The sequence below is a fragment of the Magnolia sinica genome, chromosome 13 (genome assembly GCF_029962835.1).
Source record: "Magnolia sinica isolate HGM2019 chromosome 13, MsV1, whole genome shotgun sequence".
Classification (NCBI taxonomy): domain Eukaryota; kingdom Viridiplantae; phylum Streptophyta; class Magnoliopsida; order Magnoliales; family Magnoliaceae; genus Magnolia; species Magnolia sinica.
The window spans coordinates 13,991,654-14,013,025 of NC_080585.1; the positions used below are offsets into that span (position 1 = coordinate 13,991,654).

The window sequence follows — 21,372 nt, forward strand, 5'->3', positions numbered from 1 at the left end:
ATCAACTTTTTCAAATCATTTAAGGTGTGAGCCAAAAAAGAGGCAGGTCCAAGGATTAATTGGACCACAAGGTGGGGATTGAACGTCCACCATTAAAAACTTCTTGGGAGCTGGGAGAAGTTTCGGATCAAGCTGATATTTGTGTTTTCACTTCATCCACGTCTACATGACCTAATGAATAGGTTGGATGGTAAAAAAACATCACAGTGGTCCTTAGAAAGGTTTCAACGATGGATTTCATTATCACTGCAACATCCTTTGGTGTGGTTCACTGGAGCTGTGGACCTACTTCGTCTTTATGATCATATATTAAAATAATATGAGAAAACCGATGAACGGCTTAGATAAAACACTTACATCACAGTGGGCCCCACAGAGCCCTGCCCAGACGGTAATCCGTTCGGGCGGGGGTAGGACGCAATCCGCGTTCGAAGTGGACGCGAATTGGCTACTAACAAGTTAGAGTAGTGAGACTGCTACTGATGTGACGTCACCAAGTTCTGTGGGCCCCACCATGATGTATATTTTGTATCCACGCTGTCCATCCAACTGGAGAGATCATTTAAGGGTAAGATCCAAAGAATGAGTCACATCCAAAGCTCCAGTGGACCCCACCACAGAAAACAGTGGGGAGAGGGACACCACCGTTAAAAACTTCTAAGGCCACAAAAGTTTTCAATCAAGCTGATATTTGTGTTTTGCGTTCTTTAATGTCTTTTTTAACTTTTGAACAGGTTGGATTTCGAAAAAATATCATGGTGGGCCTTAAGAAGGTTTCAACTGTGGGCGTCAATCTTCCCGCTGTTTTCTTTGGTGGGGTCCACTAAAGCTTTGGATCTGCCTCGTTCTCTGAGTCATGCCTTAAAATAATATCTCCAAATGAATGGACGTTGTGGATACAACAAATAAATTATAGTGGGGTCCACATAACTTGGTGACATCACTTCAGTAGCGAGTCTCGCTACTCAACCTGTCAGTATCTAATACTGCGTTCGTTCGAAGCAGATGGGTTGGGACAGGATTGGGAAGCGGATTGGCTGGTGTATTGACGTCAGTAAATTCTGTGGGTCCCATCATGACGTATTTGTTATATCCAAACCGTCCATCCATTTTGCGAGCTAGTCGGAAGGCTTGAGCCGAAAAATAAGACAAATCTAAAGATAAACTGGACCACACTGCAAAAAGCAGTGGGGGATTGAACGTCTACCATTGAAACCCTTTTGGGGTCACAAAAGTTTCGGATCAATATGAAATTTGTTTTTCCTCTTCGTCCAGATATTTTTGACCTTATGAATAGATTAGATGGAAAATAAATGTTATAGTGGGCCCTGCGAATTTTTTAACGGTGAAAATCATTATCTCGCTGCTATTTTTGGTGTTGTCCATTTGAGTTTTGGATATGATTCATTTTTTGGATAATTCTCTAAAATGATCTAGAAAATTTGATGAACGATGTGGATATAATAAATACATTATTGTAGGGCCCATGTAACTTTGATCTCCTTTGAACCGTTCGTACAACTCGGAGCGTCGGCGCTCGTCTTCGCACGACACATATCTACACCGGCTATATAGCTGGTGTTTGATAGGGAAACGGATTGGCTACTCCCTTGCCACCAGCCCGGTGGGTGGTGGTTGGTGCTCTATGGCCCCGATGATGTATGTGTTTCATCCATTCCGTTCATCCATTTTTACATATCATTTTAGGTCTCTATTCCAAAAATAAGAGGGATATAAATCTCAGGTGGACCACACCACAGGAAAACAATAGTGATTGGATATCCACCATTAAAATCCTCCTAGGGCCCACTGTACTGTTTATTTGACATCCAATATGTTGATTAGGTCATACATGCCCAGATGAAGTGAAAAAACAAAAATCAGCTTGATCCAAAACTTTTATGGCCCCCAAAAGGTTTTCAATGGACAAAGCTCATTCAACATTGTTTCCTGTAATGTGGTCCGCTTGAGATTGGGATATACCTCATTTTTGGTCTCATATTATTAAATGATCTGGAAAAATATATGAACAGCATGGATGAAACACATACATCATGGTGGGGCCCACAAAGCACCGACCATCAGCCATGGTTGGTGGCAGTGGGAGTAGCCAATCCGTTTTCCGTGTGTACACCAGCCCATGGACGCATGGGAAAGCCTTTCGCAGGAAGTTCCTGCGCTGGAAACCTATATGGGGCCCTCCTTGACTTTTGTGAGAAATCTACCCCGTCCATCCGTTTTGTGAACTCATTTTAGGACATTAGGCCAAAAAATGAAGTATATAGAAAAGAGACATAGTTATTGCATGCATGACACTACACAATTACATTAGAAAAGAATCCATCTCCGATCCACTCTTCCAACAATACAATGATGAAAATGTTCTTTCGGAGATGAATATTGAATCAGAGAATGATATGCCTGAAGTAGAAGGAGTATTTGGAAACTTTGAACAAGCTATTATGTCCAATATGCGAGAAGAAATTGCCGCCACACTTATACATGCAAATCATTAATTTTTTATCTGTTTTTATAAATAATGATATTTAAATTTTCTATTAAGTACTTTATAGTTTATTTGAATTAAATAGAATAATTTATTTTCATTTAATAAAAAATAATTTCTTTATAATTTAAAACATTTCCAAACAGGAGATAGGGGCAAATGTGTCAAATTAACATATTTCAGATGTTTGTTAACAAACAGATTGTTTCAAATTCAGTACTTAATTTTCAGACTTCAGCCATAATTACCAAACAAGTTTTTTGACTTCAGATTTCAGATTTAGGCTTCAGATTTCAGATTCAGGCTTTAGACTTCAGATTTAACAAACGGGGCCTTAGTATGGCTAGAGGGAAGAGTAGGAATTCCTAGAATGGCTTTAGGACTAGAGAGTTTTCTAGAGGCAAGGCCCCTCTCTTGTAGCAAGCGGCCTCTATTTATAGACAAAGGGGGTTGCAAGGTTGTAATTTGAGGAATGTTTGGGGGTTTTCTATAGGCAGGAAGATTTGGGATGGTTGGCAAGTGGCTTGATTCTGGATGTTAATTGGGTAGCTTGGGAGTGAATTGAGAGAATTCTAGGGGTCGTTAAGATATAGGGAAGGTTCTAGGAAGCATTTAAAGTGTGGGAAATGAGTGGTGGATATTAAAACACTTGGGAGAATCTTGTGTCTTGAAGGAAGGGTGGTTTTGGATTTCACTAAATCTGGTAGTTAGGGAGTAGTTTGGTAAAAAGATGATAGGTAGGGGTCTAAGGCTCCTAGGGGTATTTTGATAAAATGTGTCAAAGGGTCGAAGGAAAATGGAAACTGGATTTTGGATTCTTTGCAAGGACAAGATGGTAATTTCAAATATTGTTTCTGTACACAGTCCAGCAAGCACACTTCTCGGTTTTTTGGTAGCAACTTGGTGCTTGGATGTTGGATTTGGGTGATCTATAGCTTGTTGGATAGGGAACTTGATGGGCTAATTAATGATTCTAGTTTGAGGGAAAATTTTCTAAGGGCCAAGGAGATCTGGGGTCCACGAGTTGGGTCAAAATTCGGCTATGTGACTGTCAACCCATCTCACACTGTCCAGTATTTTGATCATAATCCTGTGGCTACATAGATTGAGCTGAAATCAATCTCATTGGAAACATAATTTAATGGGCTACAAAATGGATATATAGATCACAGGGTTTGGGCACCAAAGACCAAGAAATTGGTGCCTGAAAGTGGATAATCACTGAAGTTTGGATAAACCTGAAAAGCGGAAAAAGTTTTTCCTCATCCAAGAAAATCACACAAGGGTGTGGACCCCATACCTATGTTAGGCAGGGTCCAACACCTCTTGAATCTTTTCGGGTCTTTTCGTTTGAGTTTGAGAGGGTTTTGGGTCACATTCGTGCTTAGGTTTGGGCTTGAGCATGGATTTGGGCTTAGGTTTGAGCTTGGGCATGGGTTTTGGGCTTCCATAGTTGTGAGAATTTTGCAGAACTTTCATCTTGATACAATGCAAGAATTTCCCTCCATGATGAATGGGTTGATTAGGCTATGCAGTCTGTTGAGTGGGTGTCCATAGTTGCCCCTCGTTGATAGAGGTTGTGTGCAACTAAATAGCAAAGCTATAGACACCCCACACCCAAAATGTTTGTCTTGGGGGTCTTCTTATTCTACTTTAATGGTTGAATTTGAGATCCTTGAAATAACTGGTGTTCTTTGTGCCAATGTGGATAGAGTGATGGTTGCCCTGTGTCTTGTGAATCTTACAAGGACCTACCGATGCAAGGTAGCCCGAGCGTATGACGTCCGCTAGGGAATTGAATTGATAGAATAGTACATCGAAGATGTTTTCCCTTGGACTTCAAATTTGTACTGTACTAGAGCATGTTGATCACTAGGGAACAGATTGGCTATTTAACCTAGTCACCTTTTGTTCGAGCTCATTTACTTAGAGTGAACATATTGAAGGACCACTATGGCTTGATCGGAATGTTACATCAAGCTCAGTCCGATCGAACTGCTTCGCCTTAAAACTCAGAAAATAAAAGTCCCAAGTCTTTGTTTGATGTTGCACAACCGCCCATCTGGGAGTATGGACTACTTCTCAGTGTCTCGGATGATGAGTGCACTTGTAATCCTTTATGAGTTGATGCAATGATGATGGTGATGGATGGGTGTAAAAGAAATGCATGAAACAAATGATGATTGACATGATTTATTGTTAAGGTGTTCATGATGCCAATGGATCAATTGATAAATGATGAAAAGGGTGGCGATGAAACCGAATATAAACCAAAAGGTTTGATGTGAACAATGGTGGCGATGGGTGGATGGATGAATCCATGATGAGTAGATGAACGGATAGTGATGATGAAGGAACGAATGTATTGTGATGATGAATGGATGGGTGGATGGGGATGATGAGTGGATGGTTGGACGGTGACAATGAATCAACAGGTAAATGGTGACGATGAATGGACAGATGTGTGATGACAATGGATAAATGGATAGGTGCAGTTGGATGAATGGATGATGATGAGGAATGGACAATGGATGATGATTAAAATGGGTGGCTTTCAAAAAAAAAAGGAAGATTATTAAGTGGGTGAAAGGTGTAAGATGAACGGATGATGATGAAAGACGAATGGCGAATGGATGGATGGATGATGACGAATGGATGGTAATTATAGTTGAATGGATGGATGGTGGATGATGAGAATGGGTGGACAATGGATGAAATGAATGGATGGTAATTGGGCCTAGATGTACGATCATGATGGCCCACTTAATCAGGTAGTGGCATCCCAACCAAGCAAGGGAGAATGAGGATTTAATGAAGATGCTTAGCTTGGAACAAGAGGAAGCATGTTCGCAGCTTGCCAAAGCAAAGATGGGGGTGCGCAAGGTGGGGGCGTCCCGCAAGTGAGCTTTCTACAAAATATTTGATAATAGGAGCGGAGATATGTGCATCAAGATTAAAAGTTTTTCTATTCTTTTATTTTTGTTTTATATCTTTGAAAAGCAGCACATAAGAGGATACTAAAGACATGTAAAGGCAGCATTGACTTAATGACAACTCTTTTTACAATTTATTATTGTTTGAAATTGCTCAAAACATCTTGTTTATGAAATGGCTATAGTACGTGAGCCCTCAAGCGCTTCTTCAAGAACTTGAGTTGAACTATAGCAGCATTTAAGCCTCGTGCATTGTGAATAGGACGCAGATTGACCATAGAATGGCAATCTCGAGATCTTGTCCCTTGGGTAGCAAAGTTCGGGGATATCCCTTGCCACTTCCTTCAAATTTCCGTCGTCCTCATGCGGGGATATGTCGCTGCATTGTCCTGAAAACTCAAAACACTTCAAATTGGCTCTAGCTGAAACCCGCCTGGAAGAAAGGCTCGCAACCTCCACTTTTTCTCTCTCTCCTCTTCTCACTTCTCCTTTCAAATTGCCCCTGGCTCAAAGAAAGGCTTGCTACCTCCGCTCTTTCTATTTCTCCTCTTCTTGCTTCTCCCCCTTTGATTGCTCTAAATGTTCTTCTTCCCATTCTTACTCATGGTGCACTTTCAGGTTTTCACCATGCTTGGCTTTCCCATATTTTTGCCTGTGTTGCCTTTTTTGGGTTTTCATCACATCCTTGGGTATTTATTCTTGCTGGTCCCTCGGTAAATATGTTGTTTTTATCCCTAGCCTCCATGTTGGTTTTCACCAGGTCCATCATGCATCTTGTGCTTTTGCTCAACGTGCTCCTTTTAGGCTTTCACCCTGCCCATTTTGCTTTGGGCACATTCTATCATTATTTTTTGTTTTTCTCGAACAATAGACCTACCTGTAGGTGCCCGATTCCCTCATAGCCATAAGTCATCCTAGCGTAAGAGGGGAGACCCTTTTTACCTTGTTCCTCTAGCCTAACCTTCAAGCGCTCTTTATTAGGGATTCCTGACCACAATTCAACATCTGAGAGGCTTCTTTTTGGGAAGAAATGGGGCCTTAGGACAAGGGATTGGAAGGAATGGTATGAAGGCTCAAAATTCTTGAGCTTGAGACTGCCTGGAGGGGTTTTGAGCAATATGTATCACCTTCTCAATAAGATTCCTTCCAGGGTTTTTCTCAGTCATCTTTTTCTCTCTCTCCTCTTCTTTTCTTGAAGCGCCCCCCCCCCCCCCCCTGATTCCCAAAACTTGACAGGTTTGGAATACAATATGGGTTTCCGAGGAAATATGCTTTTAGGCTTCAAAATTGATAGGTGCAAGGGGAGAAGATGAGGTTTAGGTGGCTCAGTGGGTTGTTCAGATTCTAATTAAGGATACCCAAAGGCCAGTTGCCCCTAGTGTGAGCACTCTCTAGCCAAACCTTAGGACCTTGGGCAGAGGCTACCCATGGATAATCTTCACATACTCAATGTTGATAGGCTCAGGAACATTTTCCCCGCCCATACTTGTGATGCGGAGAGCACAATAGCACAAATAAGTAGGTAAAGTTGACACAAGTATAGGGCATGGTCCATAGATCAATGGTAGGCAGTGTGTATCAAACATTGAGGTCTCGGGTTCAAGCACAAACCCATGGGTCTCTGCACCAGACTAATGAGTTTTCGTCTATTCAAATTCATTCCTAGAAAAAAAATGCATCTGATTTCTGACAGCAGATCTTTTGCTTTTTGTAAGGAGAAATATTGACTCAAAAGCTTAAAAAAGAAGAAGAAGCTACCACTACTTCTTTCCCCAAACCTTCAAAGAACATTTGCTCTTAGTTATGTGTGAATGGTTTGGGATATCAAAGATGCCTACCTCAGGTAGCATATATTTCCTTGCCAATAGCAGTTATGGAAATCTTGACCCTATGGACGATACAGTTTCATTCAATCACACAAATGTAGATTGATTTTTGTTTGACAAACACGCGTTATGAGTATGCTTTGTAGTCTGCAGCTTATAGCACCTTCTACAGGACATTGAATACACATGCAAATGCAAGTTTCTATGAAGGATTAGTGACCTATCAAATATAGTAATTTCTAATGTAGTAGACCATGCCTCATCAGCTCATAAACCAACGGATTTTGTCTTTAATGCCCGTTTTGATTCCATGCACATGTTTTGCATCTTGAACTGCTCGATTATGTCGTTCTTCTAGGGTATTAATGGGCTGATGCTGCTGATCTCATTTTCTCTTCTGTGATTTTCTTCACAGCATGCAGTCTCTTATTTTCTAATGTTTACTTGAATTTCAGGGATTGCTTGTCTATGGGAGACAAGGACGTGAGATTTCTAGAAGAAATTTGGACCCAAATATTTGCAGAGAGGTAAAATGCATTTTCTCTAGGTACAATGGTGGTAATGATTGTCAAGTTTTTGTAACAAGTTTCTTCTTATCATGAATTTCTATAGAAATATTTTCCTAGACACTTCATTGTTTCCCATAGGCCCTGTTATTTCCGAAGACACTGGATTCTTTTCAGAAAACTCACTGAGAAAATCTAAAGCTGACTTTCTTTTCTTTAATAAAAATTTCAGTTGCCCATTAAAAAGTTGTTAATTTGACGAGAATTGCCAATGGCTGAAGATTCTGCCTTGTAATCATTTTTCATCAGAGGAATCTGTATTTATACTTCTGTCCCCTTTTTTTGTCTATGACGTTTTAATAGTTTTTTGTTGCCTGCTCAAAAAGAAAAAAAAATAAAAATCATCAGAGGATTTGTCAAATTATACAGACAGAAGAAAAAAAGGAAAAAAAAAATATTCAGGGTTGTTATCATTCTGCATAGATTTTCAACATTATAAGGGTATCCCAAACTAAACATTTTGGTGTAGTTATTCTTTTATTTGGTTAACTAATGTAGGCCATTGTGACTGCCAAGATTTTTAAAATACCATGACATTGTTTTGCAGAAAAATGATTAAACAATATTATCGCAATGATATTGCTAGATTTTTCAAGACACCGGAAGTTTTTAATTTTCACTATTTATTGCAAAGTTATCTCAATTTTTATGCCAAAATATATAAAAGTTAAAATAATTAATTTTAAACCTATATATTTAAAATTTTAAAACTATTTATTAATTTATAATAATATTTTTTTTTCAGGGAGATTTTACAGAAAATGAGAAAACATTAAAAATCTGAAAATCTCCCTACTCTCGAGAAATTCCCAGGCCAAGAACGAGATTTGTCACTATGATATAGACTAGAATTCCGTGATTATGAATCGTGGAGGATACCTAATCATATTCTTGGTATGGCTTTGCAAATTTTAACCTGTCTGCAATACTATTTCTACTCGTTGAGTGACTATTATATCCTTACTTGCAGGCATTTCTCTATTCTTGGGAACACAAGGTTCCTGTTGTTGCATTTAGCCAAGACAGATGTTTGACATTATTTGATGACCCTGTGGTTGACTCGCTTCATACTGTGTATCATGAGCCGAAGGTACTGTTAAAATTTAATGTGTTTTTGTCTCAGTAAACAGTTAATCAGCAGGACGGTCAATACTTAACATTTGCCTGAAATTAAACATTCCTTTACAGGCAGAGGTCATGCCTTCAGTCGAACACCTTTTAGCAGATGCTGAAATACAGGTGAGCTTTTTAAATTAGGTCCAATATAGTTAATCAAACCTCCGACACAAGCATACATTGCATTTTCCTAGTCTATAGAAGCATGATATGAATTTTGTATTAGTACAACTATGTGAGTGTTCTATGAAACAAGAAAACCTACAACAAAAGGAAACAAGGAGAGAGAGGGAGGGATGGAGGAGGGGAGGGGAGGGGAGGGGAGGAGGTAGGGAGGGTATCTGTAAGTAGCAAACACCAGTTATTCTGTAACAGACACTGCCTAAAATTGCCACACCAGTTATTCTGTGAAAATTTAGCACCTTAACCCCAGATGAGGCACATGTGATCAAACATAGGATGCCTTCAATAAGCATATATGCCAACCATGTCACTGACCGTTTGAAAAAACAAAAACACACACACATGTTACTTCAGGTTGCGTCATCTTTTCAGGTCAGCTTTGTTGAGAAGCAAAGAATATTGGACATGATCATTTGATGCAATGCCGGTAGCGACATTTGGTTACTGTTATCAGACATGCAAATTCAGGTCCTCTTGATAATACACATTCTTTTGGTGTTGCAGAAACTGGTTTTCATGGACACAATTGAGGGGGTATCCACTACTTTGCGTCCTTATTGGTCAGAAGCAACAAAAGGACGAGCAGGCATTGTCCAGTCACAGCCAGATATGCTTGAAATAATCCCCACTGGAACTTCAAAAGGTAATGGGGTGCAGATGCTGCTGGATCATCTTGGTACCACTGCAAAAGAGGTATGGATGATAACCCACGTATTGTTGTCTTGTTATGTCTTTTAATTTTACACATCTTGCTAAAATGACCCGGTGTTTAAGGGTTTGTTTGAGAATTATACTTTAACAGGTGGATGGGATATGCTACACCAAAATCTCAACTGGGAATACCAGTCTTATCCTAATTGAGATTTGGTTTGAAAATTGTAAGTGGAAAACAGAATCCTTGTGCAATTTCCACTTTCTAGCTGCCTCAAGCGCAAAGCTGATGGGTTCTACTCAGGCCATGGAACCACTCCTCACTTTGTGGTATTTCCAGATGGGCCCTTAAATTTCACCATCTGGTAAGATAGCAGTGATCAAATTTCTAGCATCAGTCATATTTGTTAGCTGTCAGTAAATATTGGTGAAAGGTTAGTTTTGGCAATATGATCAGTTTAGAGTGTGGAATAAGGCCAACGTCTCATATTTCTCGTTGATCTTTAAAAGGACACAAACTATGAGGCTTCCAGGCATTGGGCCATGCTAGCACATTCTGTGCTGACACCGAATTGCTGGACCTCAAACCCATGGCTTTCAGAAATGACTAGTTTTAAAGAAACATGCTATATGCAAGTCTACGTTTCTAGAGACGACAGACAATTCCCTAATTCCCGTATAGATCATGGCTGTAGGCGACGGAGAAAATGACGTGGAGATGCTGCAGCTGGCTTCATTGGGTGTGGTGCTTAGGAATGGCTCGGAGAAGGCGAAGGCCGTAGCTGATGTGATCGGTGCCAGCAATGACGAAGATGGGGTCGCTGATGCTATATACCGATATGCATTCTGAGATCGGATTGGCCTAGAAATGCTGCTGTCCCAGAATGTTTTACTCATTGGTGTTATTTATCATGGGATCCAAGTTAAACCCATCTTTATATTTTTATTTCACATTCCCATTTTACTGGAAATGTTTTATCAAATGGGAAAGAGAAGAAATGCATCATAACCTTGGGAGCCCCAGGCAATTTTTTTTAAAGCTGTGACTTCTGGGATGCTGCCGCATTTATGTCGTTTGGTCTCTTGATCTTGTTTTCCTCAATGAAGGGGGTTATATGTTATCACTTTTTATTTTACTATAAAATAGAAAAGGAAGATGGATATTGTTTTGGGGGATGCTATTTGCAATGCCACTCATATATGCTCTAATAAGATGTTTTCAAATGAGTTTTGTGCTGTAGTTTCGTAACAGGAACATCTGAATCCTTACTAGAAAGGTGATCGTTTCTTTAGGCATGGACTGCACTTAGATGTTAGGATGGCTTGCCAAAAGATTAAGAAAAAATAAAAATAAAAGAAAGTACTGTTGTTTCTTGTAACCATTTTTTCCAACGGTCAGCATCCAACACACGTGGCCCATAACTGGACAGACTTGCTTTTGAGGTTGTGCGAAATCCCTGTCAGAGCCCACCTGATGGACTGTGTGGATTTTGTGTGCGTGTGGATGAAATAGGATCCAGGATGGTAATGTACCTCTGCATGGCTCCTTGGGCTGATGAAGTATCCTTGAATCGAAGTGGTGTATCTTTTGTCGATTCAATCAAACTCCATAAAAATGTTGTTGTGCTGAAGAACTCTTTAAGCACTCTTGGATTCATGATTCAACGAGGGGACTTAATGTGAGGGGTGGAACACGTGCGTGTGTGAAATGTCTGGACCATTCGTAAGGTCATCAAGTGTTGAATTTGGACTGTTAGACTTCTTTTTTCTACTAGTCAATGTTTCTCATACTAGTTTGAACTGCCTGATAAGTAGACCAACATTATTTTTTATCCATGGCAGGGTATAACCTACCTGATGAATGGCATGGATCCACCAGAATTTCAGAAGGTGTTTGTTGCATCGCGACCCAACTTATAGTAACAACACAATGGCTGTGATGATCACTAACCAATCAAAATCAAACTATCAATATCTACTCAAAGAAAATTCATAAAGAACACAATCTCATATATATTCTCCCTTTTCAAACAAACTGCTGTAGTGCAATCAAAAGCTTTATAGCTACCAATTACAAGTTCTTTTCTACAGGAATGAGAGTCCTCTCACTTACAAAGCTGCTGCTTTTACCTAAAAAAGAAGAGTACGGTCCTCTTGAAGCCTTCTTTGATATCGTCCTTACACAACATCTCTGTGTATATGACTTCTGGCAATCTAGCCCACCTCCGTTGCTCTTAGATGACTTCATCTTCCTTCTTGATGGAATCTCTCTCTTAGCAAGATCCTCTATGCTTCTCACATTGGATAGAGATTTGAAGGACCGTGATTTTCCTTGGAAGTGTTTGGAAAGCCCTCTCCTGCAACACCCCAATCTATCAAATCAATATAGCAAGCTTTTATGATTTTGGGTTGAAAAACAAAATCCAAAATAAATTTTCAAACTTCTGAAATGCTGTATTTGGAATGGGGTTGATGTTAGGGGTGTCAATGGCTGTGCAGCCATGGCAACCCGAACATGTAAGGCCATAGATACATCTAAGACAATTATCATGCACCGATACAATCATCACATTTATTCAATTAGTTAGCATAATAAGATCAAATTCATCCTTTTCATCTACTCACTTAATAGGGAGGTGGGCCATCAATGCAGACAATTCATACAATGGTCCATTTGAAGTTAGTTGTGATGGTAATGGCGGCAGCGTTGACAGCGGCGGCGATGACGGCGATTCATATGAAGTGGAAGAACTTGCATCAATTGAAGAACTGGAAACGTCAAAGGAAACCAAATCATGCAGACGATCATCACCATCGCAGTCCATGATCCCATGACCATGCTGCATTGTCGACGGCTCATGTCGTGTCGTTGAGATTGGGCCATCTTCCATGTGTATGTCCACCTTAGGAGGAGAGAATGAAGCTGTGCACTATGAAGCTATGGAGTAGCTGCTCCTGTTTTGAAACCAAGAGAGAATAACTAATGGGGTCTTATTACAATTCCAAGGGTGAACTTGTCAATGTGATGTGTGGATGGGATTGCATTGTGGCCAATACAAACACAACAATATAAAGGAGAAGAAAAGATTTGATGCTCCGTTAGAGTGTGATGGATGATACACAAGCTCTTAGAAATGGCATCACGGCATACAAGTAATTTAAATTTAACCGTCCAAATTATGGGTCCTGGTTTAGATATAGAATGAACTGAAATTTTCGCTTATTTGCTTATAGAACTATCAGAGTGTTGGACATGTATTGGATGGTTAAAAATGAAGAATTACTTATGCTCATATTTCAACAAACAAGTGTCCACAAATTAGAGGTTAAGATTGTCAGATGAACTAATTTTGGGACTGACTTCATGATGGTGGCTTCCATGATTAGTTGATTTAATTTGAGCTAATGTATGACACTTGTACAGTTTTGAAGTACCTGCGTATCAAGCATTGTACTCTGGCAGAGTAACAAATAACTCCCCCTGAAAGGTAAGTAGTGAGAGAGGATAAGCCCTGAGCTTTGAATACATCCATATCCTACTCACCACCTTTTGCCCGGGACCGGATTAGGTGCGTCCCCGGCCTCACACAAAACGTGCAGCCCTCAACGTGGGGGCCATCTTGATGTATGTATTCTATATCCACGCCGTCCGTCCTTTGGGTCGGATCATTTTAGGGCATGAGCCCAAAAATAAAGCAGATCCAAGTCTCAGGTGGACCATACAATAGGAAAAAGGAAAAAAACAAATACCTGCTTGATCCAAAACTTTTATGGCCCACAAGAAGTTTTTAACGGTCAACAACCACTCTTTCCTATGGTACGGTCCACCTGAAAATAATATGGCGAAACGGATGGATGGAGTGGATATAGAATACATACATCAAGGTGGGCCCCACGGTAAGGGCGGCACCGTCTTGGGTGAGGCCGAGGCCGCACCTAAGCCGCTGCCCATCCCTTTCCCACTCGCCTAATAAATATTAGGTTTTGTGTTCGACGGTGGGACCCACCTTTCATGAATCCAAGCCGTTCATCTCGTGAGATGGAGTACGCATTAATGTCTTCCCTGTCAGATGAGCCTAACGTGGCCTACAAAATGGACGACTGCAACTGAGGGGATCTTCTCATACGGTTAAGATCATATAATCGAGTTTGTTTCTTGTTTCTATCGTTTAGATTACTAACAGGTGGGACCCACAAGTAGGATTTTCCAGGTGTACACAGGAGAATGCGTCTAAGATGTGGGAAGCAACCACAGACGTCCGTCCATTCTCACCAGATTTAGTGGGCCAACCGAAATAATGCCCATACATTCCATGGCCAAAGTCACGCCATTTACGTGAGGAATGAATGATCCGATGCACAACACAACTGACTGAATTCCGAGGATAAACCATCTCTGCCAACCAATCAATGAAAATGACCGTTGATTCAGTCCATCCAATTGATAGGTGGGCCATAGTCTAAAAGTTGCACCAATCAAGTGACAGAAACCATCCGTTGAGTTCTTTTCTGATCGAACGGTCCATAATTCTGTTGACCATCCAAAAGCCGGGGACTGTTACGATGGTTAGACCACATGATTTGTATGATTTTGTAAGCTATGACCCATTCCACATGGGCTGTAGAAATGGTTAGAATGGAAAGTAGCATTTGTGTGGCTCCAATTAATCCGTACCATCCTTGGGGTCTCATTGTAGATAGGTCATGGACCCTAAATCAGATTTGAGTGGACAATCCCAACCTTTGATAATGGACATTTGTATCTTGAATTTGGACGGTTGACAATTTCTTATTTTAACCGCCCATGGACGCACTAGGATCAATCAGGATCATCCAATGAGTGTAATTTTATTTTTTGTCACATCCATCTAAAGTGGGTCCCGCAAATTTCCCTACACAGTACACGTGGCAGGATGAAGTAGATCGGAACCGTTCAGCTAGTGGAAACTATTGCTGATAGGGAATAGCTTAAAAACCACATTGATTGGATTGTTTAAGAAACATCTAATCGTAGGGCTAGAAATCATCGGCCAGAAACAAAAATGTTAGTGATTGATTTTCAGTGTAGGCAGGTGCAAAAAATCTATGGCTAGGATTCTTCGATGGTATAATTTTTGAAGCGTGGTCTCACCATGATAGGTGCAAAAACTAGATGGTTAGGATTCTTGATGAGTGTGATTTTGAACGGTGGTCCCACCATGATAGGCCCAAAGATGGACGGTCCCAATTGCTGCGCCATGTGTACTTTGGAGGGATGATTCTAACATATTACGGCTCTGAATGTTCTTGTAGCCAAGTGGGTCCCACTATTCAGGGCAAGGATGAGAAGGGTGGGAATAGATAAGAAAGCCTGCCATGCTGTGCCTGTTAGTCGTTGTTTGATGGGAATTCAATCTTCCGCCGTTCATTCCATCCACATCCTTATCCATACACGTAGCGGAAGATTGACAGTTGAGCTAAAGTTCTTTCGATTACTGAAAACGTGGACCCATAGTTAAGTAATCCTGGCCATTCATCTGTCACCACTTCCCGGGGGCGGATTCTAAGTGAGGCAGGGGTAACAGCTTGGTGGGTGAGGCCCTGACCGTGGGCCCACCTCGATATATGTATTATAAATCCATGCCGTCCATCTGTTTTGCCAGCTAATTCTAGGCCATGGTCCAATAAAATGAGGAAGATCCAAATCTCAGGTAGACCTCGCGGTAGGGATTGAATTCCTACCGTTAAAAACTTCTTAGGGGCCATAAAAGTTTTATATTAAGCTACTATCTGTATTTTTACTTGATTAAGACCTTATCTACAGATTGGGTGACAAATAAACATTACAGTGGGCCCTAAGAAGTTTTTAATGGTGGGCATTCAATCACAACAATTTTTCTGTGGTGTGGTCCACCAGATAATTATATTTGCTTTATTTTTTTGGCCCATACCCTAAAATTTGATGGACAGACGTGGATACAGAACACATGCATCAAGGTGGGCCCATGATCAAGTCTCAATTAATAAGGTATTATCCTTGCTACCAAGCTTATTTGGATTATTCAAAGGTAAAGCAAGGACTACAAATTTTACCGCAGTTTTCATTATTTGTTTTTTTCAAAATTTTTCATATTCACCGATTCCGTTTCTCTCCCATTTAAAGAAATATATATGTAAAATTCCCCCTTTTCATTTCTTTATTCATGCCTAAGAAATGTAATTTTAAAGAAATAAAGGGGAAAGGAGAGTCAGAGCATCTCTCTTCAAAGTGTCCCACATGTACTACCATCCATCTTCAACTGATTTACATATTCAAATCTCTTAAGTATCCCATGGCAAGTGGTAAATTAAATGAAGATAATCTTTTTTTTTTTAATGAAGTCTTGGTATCGATTCACATATGTCACTGTGCCACCATTACTCTTAAAGCACTACATGTGTGACACGTGACCCCCCCTGCCTTCTAGTGCCCCACATGTCAATGTGCCATGTGTAATATTTGCCACTGTCATCTTTAAGAGGCGCCCATATATGAATATATGGCAAGGTGTATCATCCTAATGCGCAATATGTACCACATTCAATAATCATCCAGCACTAAATATGTGCTATTTTCCATCTTCAAGTCCTTTTGTGCTCTTTCATAGGTTATTTTTTATTGAATCCAATTAGGACTCAAGACTATTCATGGGTTGGGTTTAGGTCCAAACACCCCCACCCAACCCATTGGCACTTCTAATTTTGGGTCCAGTCGAGTTACAAAACTCTCACTTTAATCCAAAATGTAGCACTTTTGATGGTGCGTGGCACTTAAGTGATTTAGGGGGTGTTTGGATCATAAGTTACTTAAGCTACTTGGGGCCTGTTTGGGAACATAGATTGGAAACCGTGGATTCAAAACCCCTTGGATTTGAAATCCTCTTGTTGTGTTTGGCAAGTTAGATTCGAAAGCAACTTTAATCCAAAAGTAACTATGCATATTATATTTACATGGGTTTAAATTTAATTACTAAATTAACTTTAATATCTCCAATTAGTGAATGTATGTGATGCTTGACACAATGGTTGTAATAAGCCCGCTGATAATGAAATTCCAGTCTCGAATGGGCAACAAGCACAAGATTATGTTTGAGTGACTAACTGACAATTTTTAACCATTGATTTACATGGACAATATTTGGACAGCGTTAATCATCATATTAAAGTAATTATAGTGAAGCAATTGATAATCTAATTGCTTTGGGATATCATTAGTAAGCCATGTATCCGATAGATTAATAGTCCAGTAACACACGTGTTACACACGCAACTTATGGAAGGATTTTAGATGTAATCCAAGCTTTCATTAGGGATTTCAAACTCTCTTCTAGGGGATTTGAAAACCCTAGTTAATTTATGGTGCAAAGCAATTAGGGGATTTGAAATCCCCCAAATCCATAGTGCCAAACGACTCCTATATTTTTAAGTAGCTGACTTTGATTTCTACTTATTAATATGAAGTGATCAAGTATTTTTAAGTTAAAAAAATATATATATTTATAATTGATCTTCAACCGAACTTACTGATCTTGAATAAGTCAGTTACTAGTGTAAGTAGAAAGAAGTAACTTATTTGGTTGTATCCTTAAACTCAAGAAATTATCCACAGGGCAGTCTCAGGACTCTAACAGACTTCCTTAGATAAACTTGCAATTATACATTAGGGTTTTTTTAACACTTTCCTCTTTGTATTTGTAAATGATAAAGGCCTTTTTCTTATGCAAAAAAAAAAAACAAAAAAAAAAAAACAAAACATCCTTCTAATTAAATACCATTCACAGATGGAGTTAAGGGTAATATACATTAAAAGATAGTTAAAGCTTTTGGGCAGGGGATTAAATGGATGCAACAAGGAGCCCATGTAGCATTTGGGCATGGGATCGTCATTATTGTGGGGTCCACCTTAAATGTATTTATTCTATATCCACACTATTCATCCATTTTGACCATACTATAGGAAACAGTAATGATGAAACCGTAATATTTCTAATGTTTATTTTTCTACCAACCTATTGATAAGGTCACGTAAACCTGATCGATGGGACAATAAATAAATATATGCTTGATCCTTTTTATTCCAACAACAAGGTCACATAAACCCAGATGATGGGAATCTGCTTGATCCAAAACTTTTGTACGTCTGTTCTGAGATCTGTTTCAATTTTGGGCTCATGCCCTAAAATGATCTAAGAAAACGGATGGCAAGATATGGAATGCATATACCAAGGTGAGCAACCGAGTAAGGGTAGCCGCAAGGCTATCCATTCCTGGTAAACCCAGTCTCTACGGTTGCACCAATAACATGAATGTTTTCATTTACGACCATACCTTACGTGCATTTTTATGGGGTCATTTATATCAACCTCCCCATCCTTGCAAAAAGACCTGGTAATTCAAATTAGACTGTCCAAATTAATTCCCATTTTTTATGTGCATTTAATTTTGATCACCAGAATATTTGATTGACAGATTTTTTGGATTGGTTGAACATGAAAAATATCCAATGGTACTGTTTCAACAACCCAGGGTCATTTTGAGGCTTAGTTATAGACAGTGGATTCCACAATCCAATCAGTTTAATTTGAGTACTACCTTGTACAAGTTCCGAGTGCCTGAGTATCAAGCGCCTTAGTGCGGGAGAGTAAAAAATAATTCCCCATCAAATAGATGGAATGAACCTAATGCAAACTGTTAAGCCCACCGTGATCTATATGCCTTACATCCAGGCTGTCCATCCGTTCTTACAGATCATTTTAGGGCATGATTCCAAGCATGAAGCAAAACCAAATCTGAGGTGGACCACACCACAAGATGCAGTGGTTATTGACCATTCAAAATTTCTGGCGGGCCACAAAGTTTCGCATCAACCTAATATTTGTGTGGTCGCTTCGTCCAGGTCTTTGTCACCTTATCAACAGGAGGTTGGATGGCAAATAAAGAAGTTTTTAATGGTGAGTCTGCTTCATTTTTGGGATCGTGCCCTAAATGAACTGTCAAATGGATGAATGGCGTAGATGAAAGACATCACGGTGTGCCCCACAGTCAGGGATCCACCGGAAGCGGATTGCGTACTGAGTAACTCAGTACGCCTAGCGTACTGAGTAAACCCTGTGGGGCCTACTGTCATTCATGAATTTCATCCGTTCCGTTCATCCGTTTTAATAGATAATTTTAGGGGTTCATCCAAAAAATGAATGATATAAAAAACTCAAGAGGAACACACCACATAAAACAGTGTGAATTGAACATCTACTGTTGAAAAGTTCTTGGGGGCCACAGAAGTTTTAGATCAAGCTTATATTTGTTTTTTCCCTTCATCTATGTCTGTATGATCTTATGAAATGGTTTGATGACAAATAAACACCACTGTGGGCCTTAGGAATGTTTCAATGGTGGAAATCAATACTTCCACTGTTTCCTGTGGTATGGTCCAGTTGAGCTTTTGATATATTTAAATTTTTGTCTCAACCCCTAAAATGATCTGAAAAAACGGATGGACGGCGTGGATAAACTACGTGCATTCCCGATGGGTCCAACAAAGTTTACTCAGTACGATAAGAGCGTACTGAGTAACTCAGTACGCAATCCGATTCCGGATCCACCCACGATCCACCCAACCTCGGTGTATCCGGGGATCCACCTAAGCCGCGCCCTGCAAACCCTAGCAGGCACTTGGGCGATGAATCGGGACCATGCAATTTTAGGGTTGCCAGTTGAACGAGAGGCAGTGATTCAATCATTTCAAAGATCTCTCTCATTGCAAGTTATCCAGGAGTCGGGTAGTAGGGAGAAATCATTAGACAGCCGTCACCGTTGCTAAATTTGCTGGTCTTCATGCATCCCCAACGTACCATCCAAAAACCAAGAAATCAGACCGATAGGATCAACCCATCAGTTAAAACATATAACGGTCACGGCGAAGAAACCAACTGTTTTGGTTATCGATCCTTGCTGTGATTCCAATTCCTGGCCGTCCATTTTCAGGGCAACGATGATGGGAGGGTGAGGATCTTTCATTGTGGGTGGTGAAGGGATGGTCATATGAAGCATTTAGATTACCAAAAATAAAAGGCTCATACAAACTCCATTCAACCAATCAAAGCAATTCAAAAATAATAACAAAAAGAAAAAAGAAGAAATGTGGGGAAAATGATTGTTGGGATATCAACGGTGTAGTGAAACCCAACTGCCCATCTTCACCAAATCCATATCGCAGGGAATACCTTTCGGCACGTTACGCATTTTACACAAGCATAACACCGATACACACAAACCCTGCTTTTCGTTCCGAACACAAACCAAACACTTGATAAACAACACAAACCGCATGAATTTCGAAAACATATTTAAAATAAAAACGCATGCAAAGGAAAACGGAGAATCGATCAAAGCGAAATCGGAGAAGAAAAGGTATGTAGAGAATAAATCTATGAAGAAGGATTAATGGATCCCGTTTTAGGGTTAGGGATTTCGCCAGTGGTCGCTATATATAAGGACAAAAGATTGAGGATTAGGGTTTTACCGACCTCTGATACCCGAAATGGAAGATTACGAAATTGCCCTTCCTCTACTTGTAGTACGAGACTTGCTGGAGATGCGCGCAACGACGTATTGAACTGGGGAGTCGCAGTACACGTGTCAATGTAGCACACGTGTCGAGATCCCCGTCGGATCATTAGATGGGGCTTACGCCAAACATGGCCTAGCCCATTAACCAGGGCAATCCACTCATCACATGGATGACATTTGCATGTGGAAAATTGACAGCTGGGCTCCCCATAATCACACTACCAAGGTAAACTGGACCCTTCCAACTGTTGACCATCAAATGACCGGATCAAAAACAAAAAATTTCAACGTTCCATATTGATAAGCAAGATCGGACGGTCCGTTCCATCAGTTGGTTGTAAGGCTACAGTACATCCACAATGGGCCCATGGTTTGGACATCCAAACCAGCGGGAACGGATTGGCTACTCCCCCTGACACCAGCCCCGTGGCTGGTGGTCGGTGCTGTGGGTCCCACCATGATGTACGTGTTTCATCCAATTTTAAAGATAATTTTAGGACTTCATATAAAAAATTAGAGGGATATAAATCTCATCTGGACCACACTAAAGGAAAAAATATATTGATTGGATATCCACCATTTAAATGATCCTAAGGCCCAGTGTACTGTTTATTTGACATCCAATCTGTTGACTAGGTCATACAGACCTAGATGAAGGGAAAAAACAAATATCAGCTTGATCCAAAACTTTTATGGCCCCCAAAAGTTTTTAATGGTCGAAGCTCATTCAACACTGTTTCCTGTAATGTGGTCCACTTGAGATTGGGATATACCTGATTTTTGGTTTAATATCATAAAATTATCTAGAAAAATAGATGGACGGCATGGATGAAACACAGACATCATGGTGGGGCCCACAGAGCACCGACCATCAGCCATTGGCTGGTGGCAAGGGGAGTAGCCAATCCGTTTCCCAAACCGGCATACATATTGCCACATGTTCAGTGAGTGGTATCCATCGGCAAAAGAGATCCTTTGCAACCATTACCAAAGTGGCACAGGTG

General features: G+C 40.2%; 2 protein-coding genes and 1 non-coding gene across 4 annotated transcripts in view; 1 reads left to right on the forward strand and 2 right to left on the reverse strand.

Moving 5' to 3' along the window:
* The window catches only part of LOC131222905 (endoribonuclease YBEY, chloroplastic), a 28,238-nt gene extending 17,276 nt beyond the window's left edge, over nucleotides 1–10,962 (forward strand). Inside the window, exons 8-12 of the mRNA XM_058218147.1 lie at nucleotides 7,721–7,792; nucleotides 8,802–8,921; nucleotides 9,020–9,070; nucleotides 9,635–9,823; nucleotides 10,464–10,962. Coding sequence (XP_058074130.1) covers nucleotides 7,721–7,792; nucleotides 8,802–8,921; nucleotides 9,020–9,070; nucleotides 9,635–9,823; nucleotides 10,464–10,631 — 600 coding nt within the window. The 3' untranslated portion in view covers nucleotides 10,632–10,962. The remainder of the gene's footprint in view (nucleotides 1–7,720; nucleotides 7,793–8,801; nucleotides 8,922–9,019; nucleotides 9,071–9,634; nucleotides 9,824–10,463) is intronic.
* Nucleotides 10,963–11,774: 812 nt separating this feature from the next.
* On the reverse strand, nucleotides 11,775–12,835 carry LOC131222907 (protein OXIDATIVE STRESS 3-like). Of its 2 annotated transcripts, none has more exons than XM_058218148.1 (2): nucleotides 12,407–12,835; nucleotides 11,775–12,153 (listed from the first exon to the last, which is right to left on the reverse strand). In XM_058218148.1, the coding sequence occupies exons 1-2, from the start codon at nucleotides 12,670–12,672 to the stop codon at nucleotides 11,853–11,855; spliced, it is 567 nt and encodes a 188-aa protein (XP_058074131.1). In that variant the 5' UTR covers nucleotides 12,673–12,835; the 3' UTR covers nucleotides 11,775–11,852. The 2 variants fall into 2 exon arrangements, with proteins under 2 accessions (XP_058074131.1, XP_058074132.1); XM_058218149.1 differs by having other exon boundaries at nucleotides 11,775–12,138; nucleotides 12,407–12,831.
* A 7,100-nt stretch (nucleotides 12,836–19,935) lies between these two features.
* Nucleotides 19,936–20,081, reverse strand: LOC131224588 (small nucleolar RNA snoR135). Its single transcript, XR_009161061.1, has one exon. It is a non-coding gene; the product is annotated as a small nucleolar RNA snoR135 (small nucleolar RNA).
* Between the last annotated feature and the right edge of the window lie 1,291 nt (nucleotides 20,082–21,372).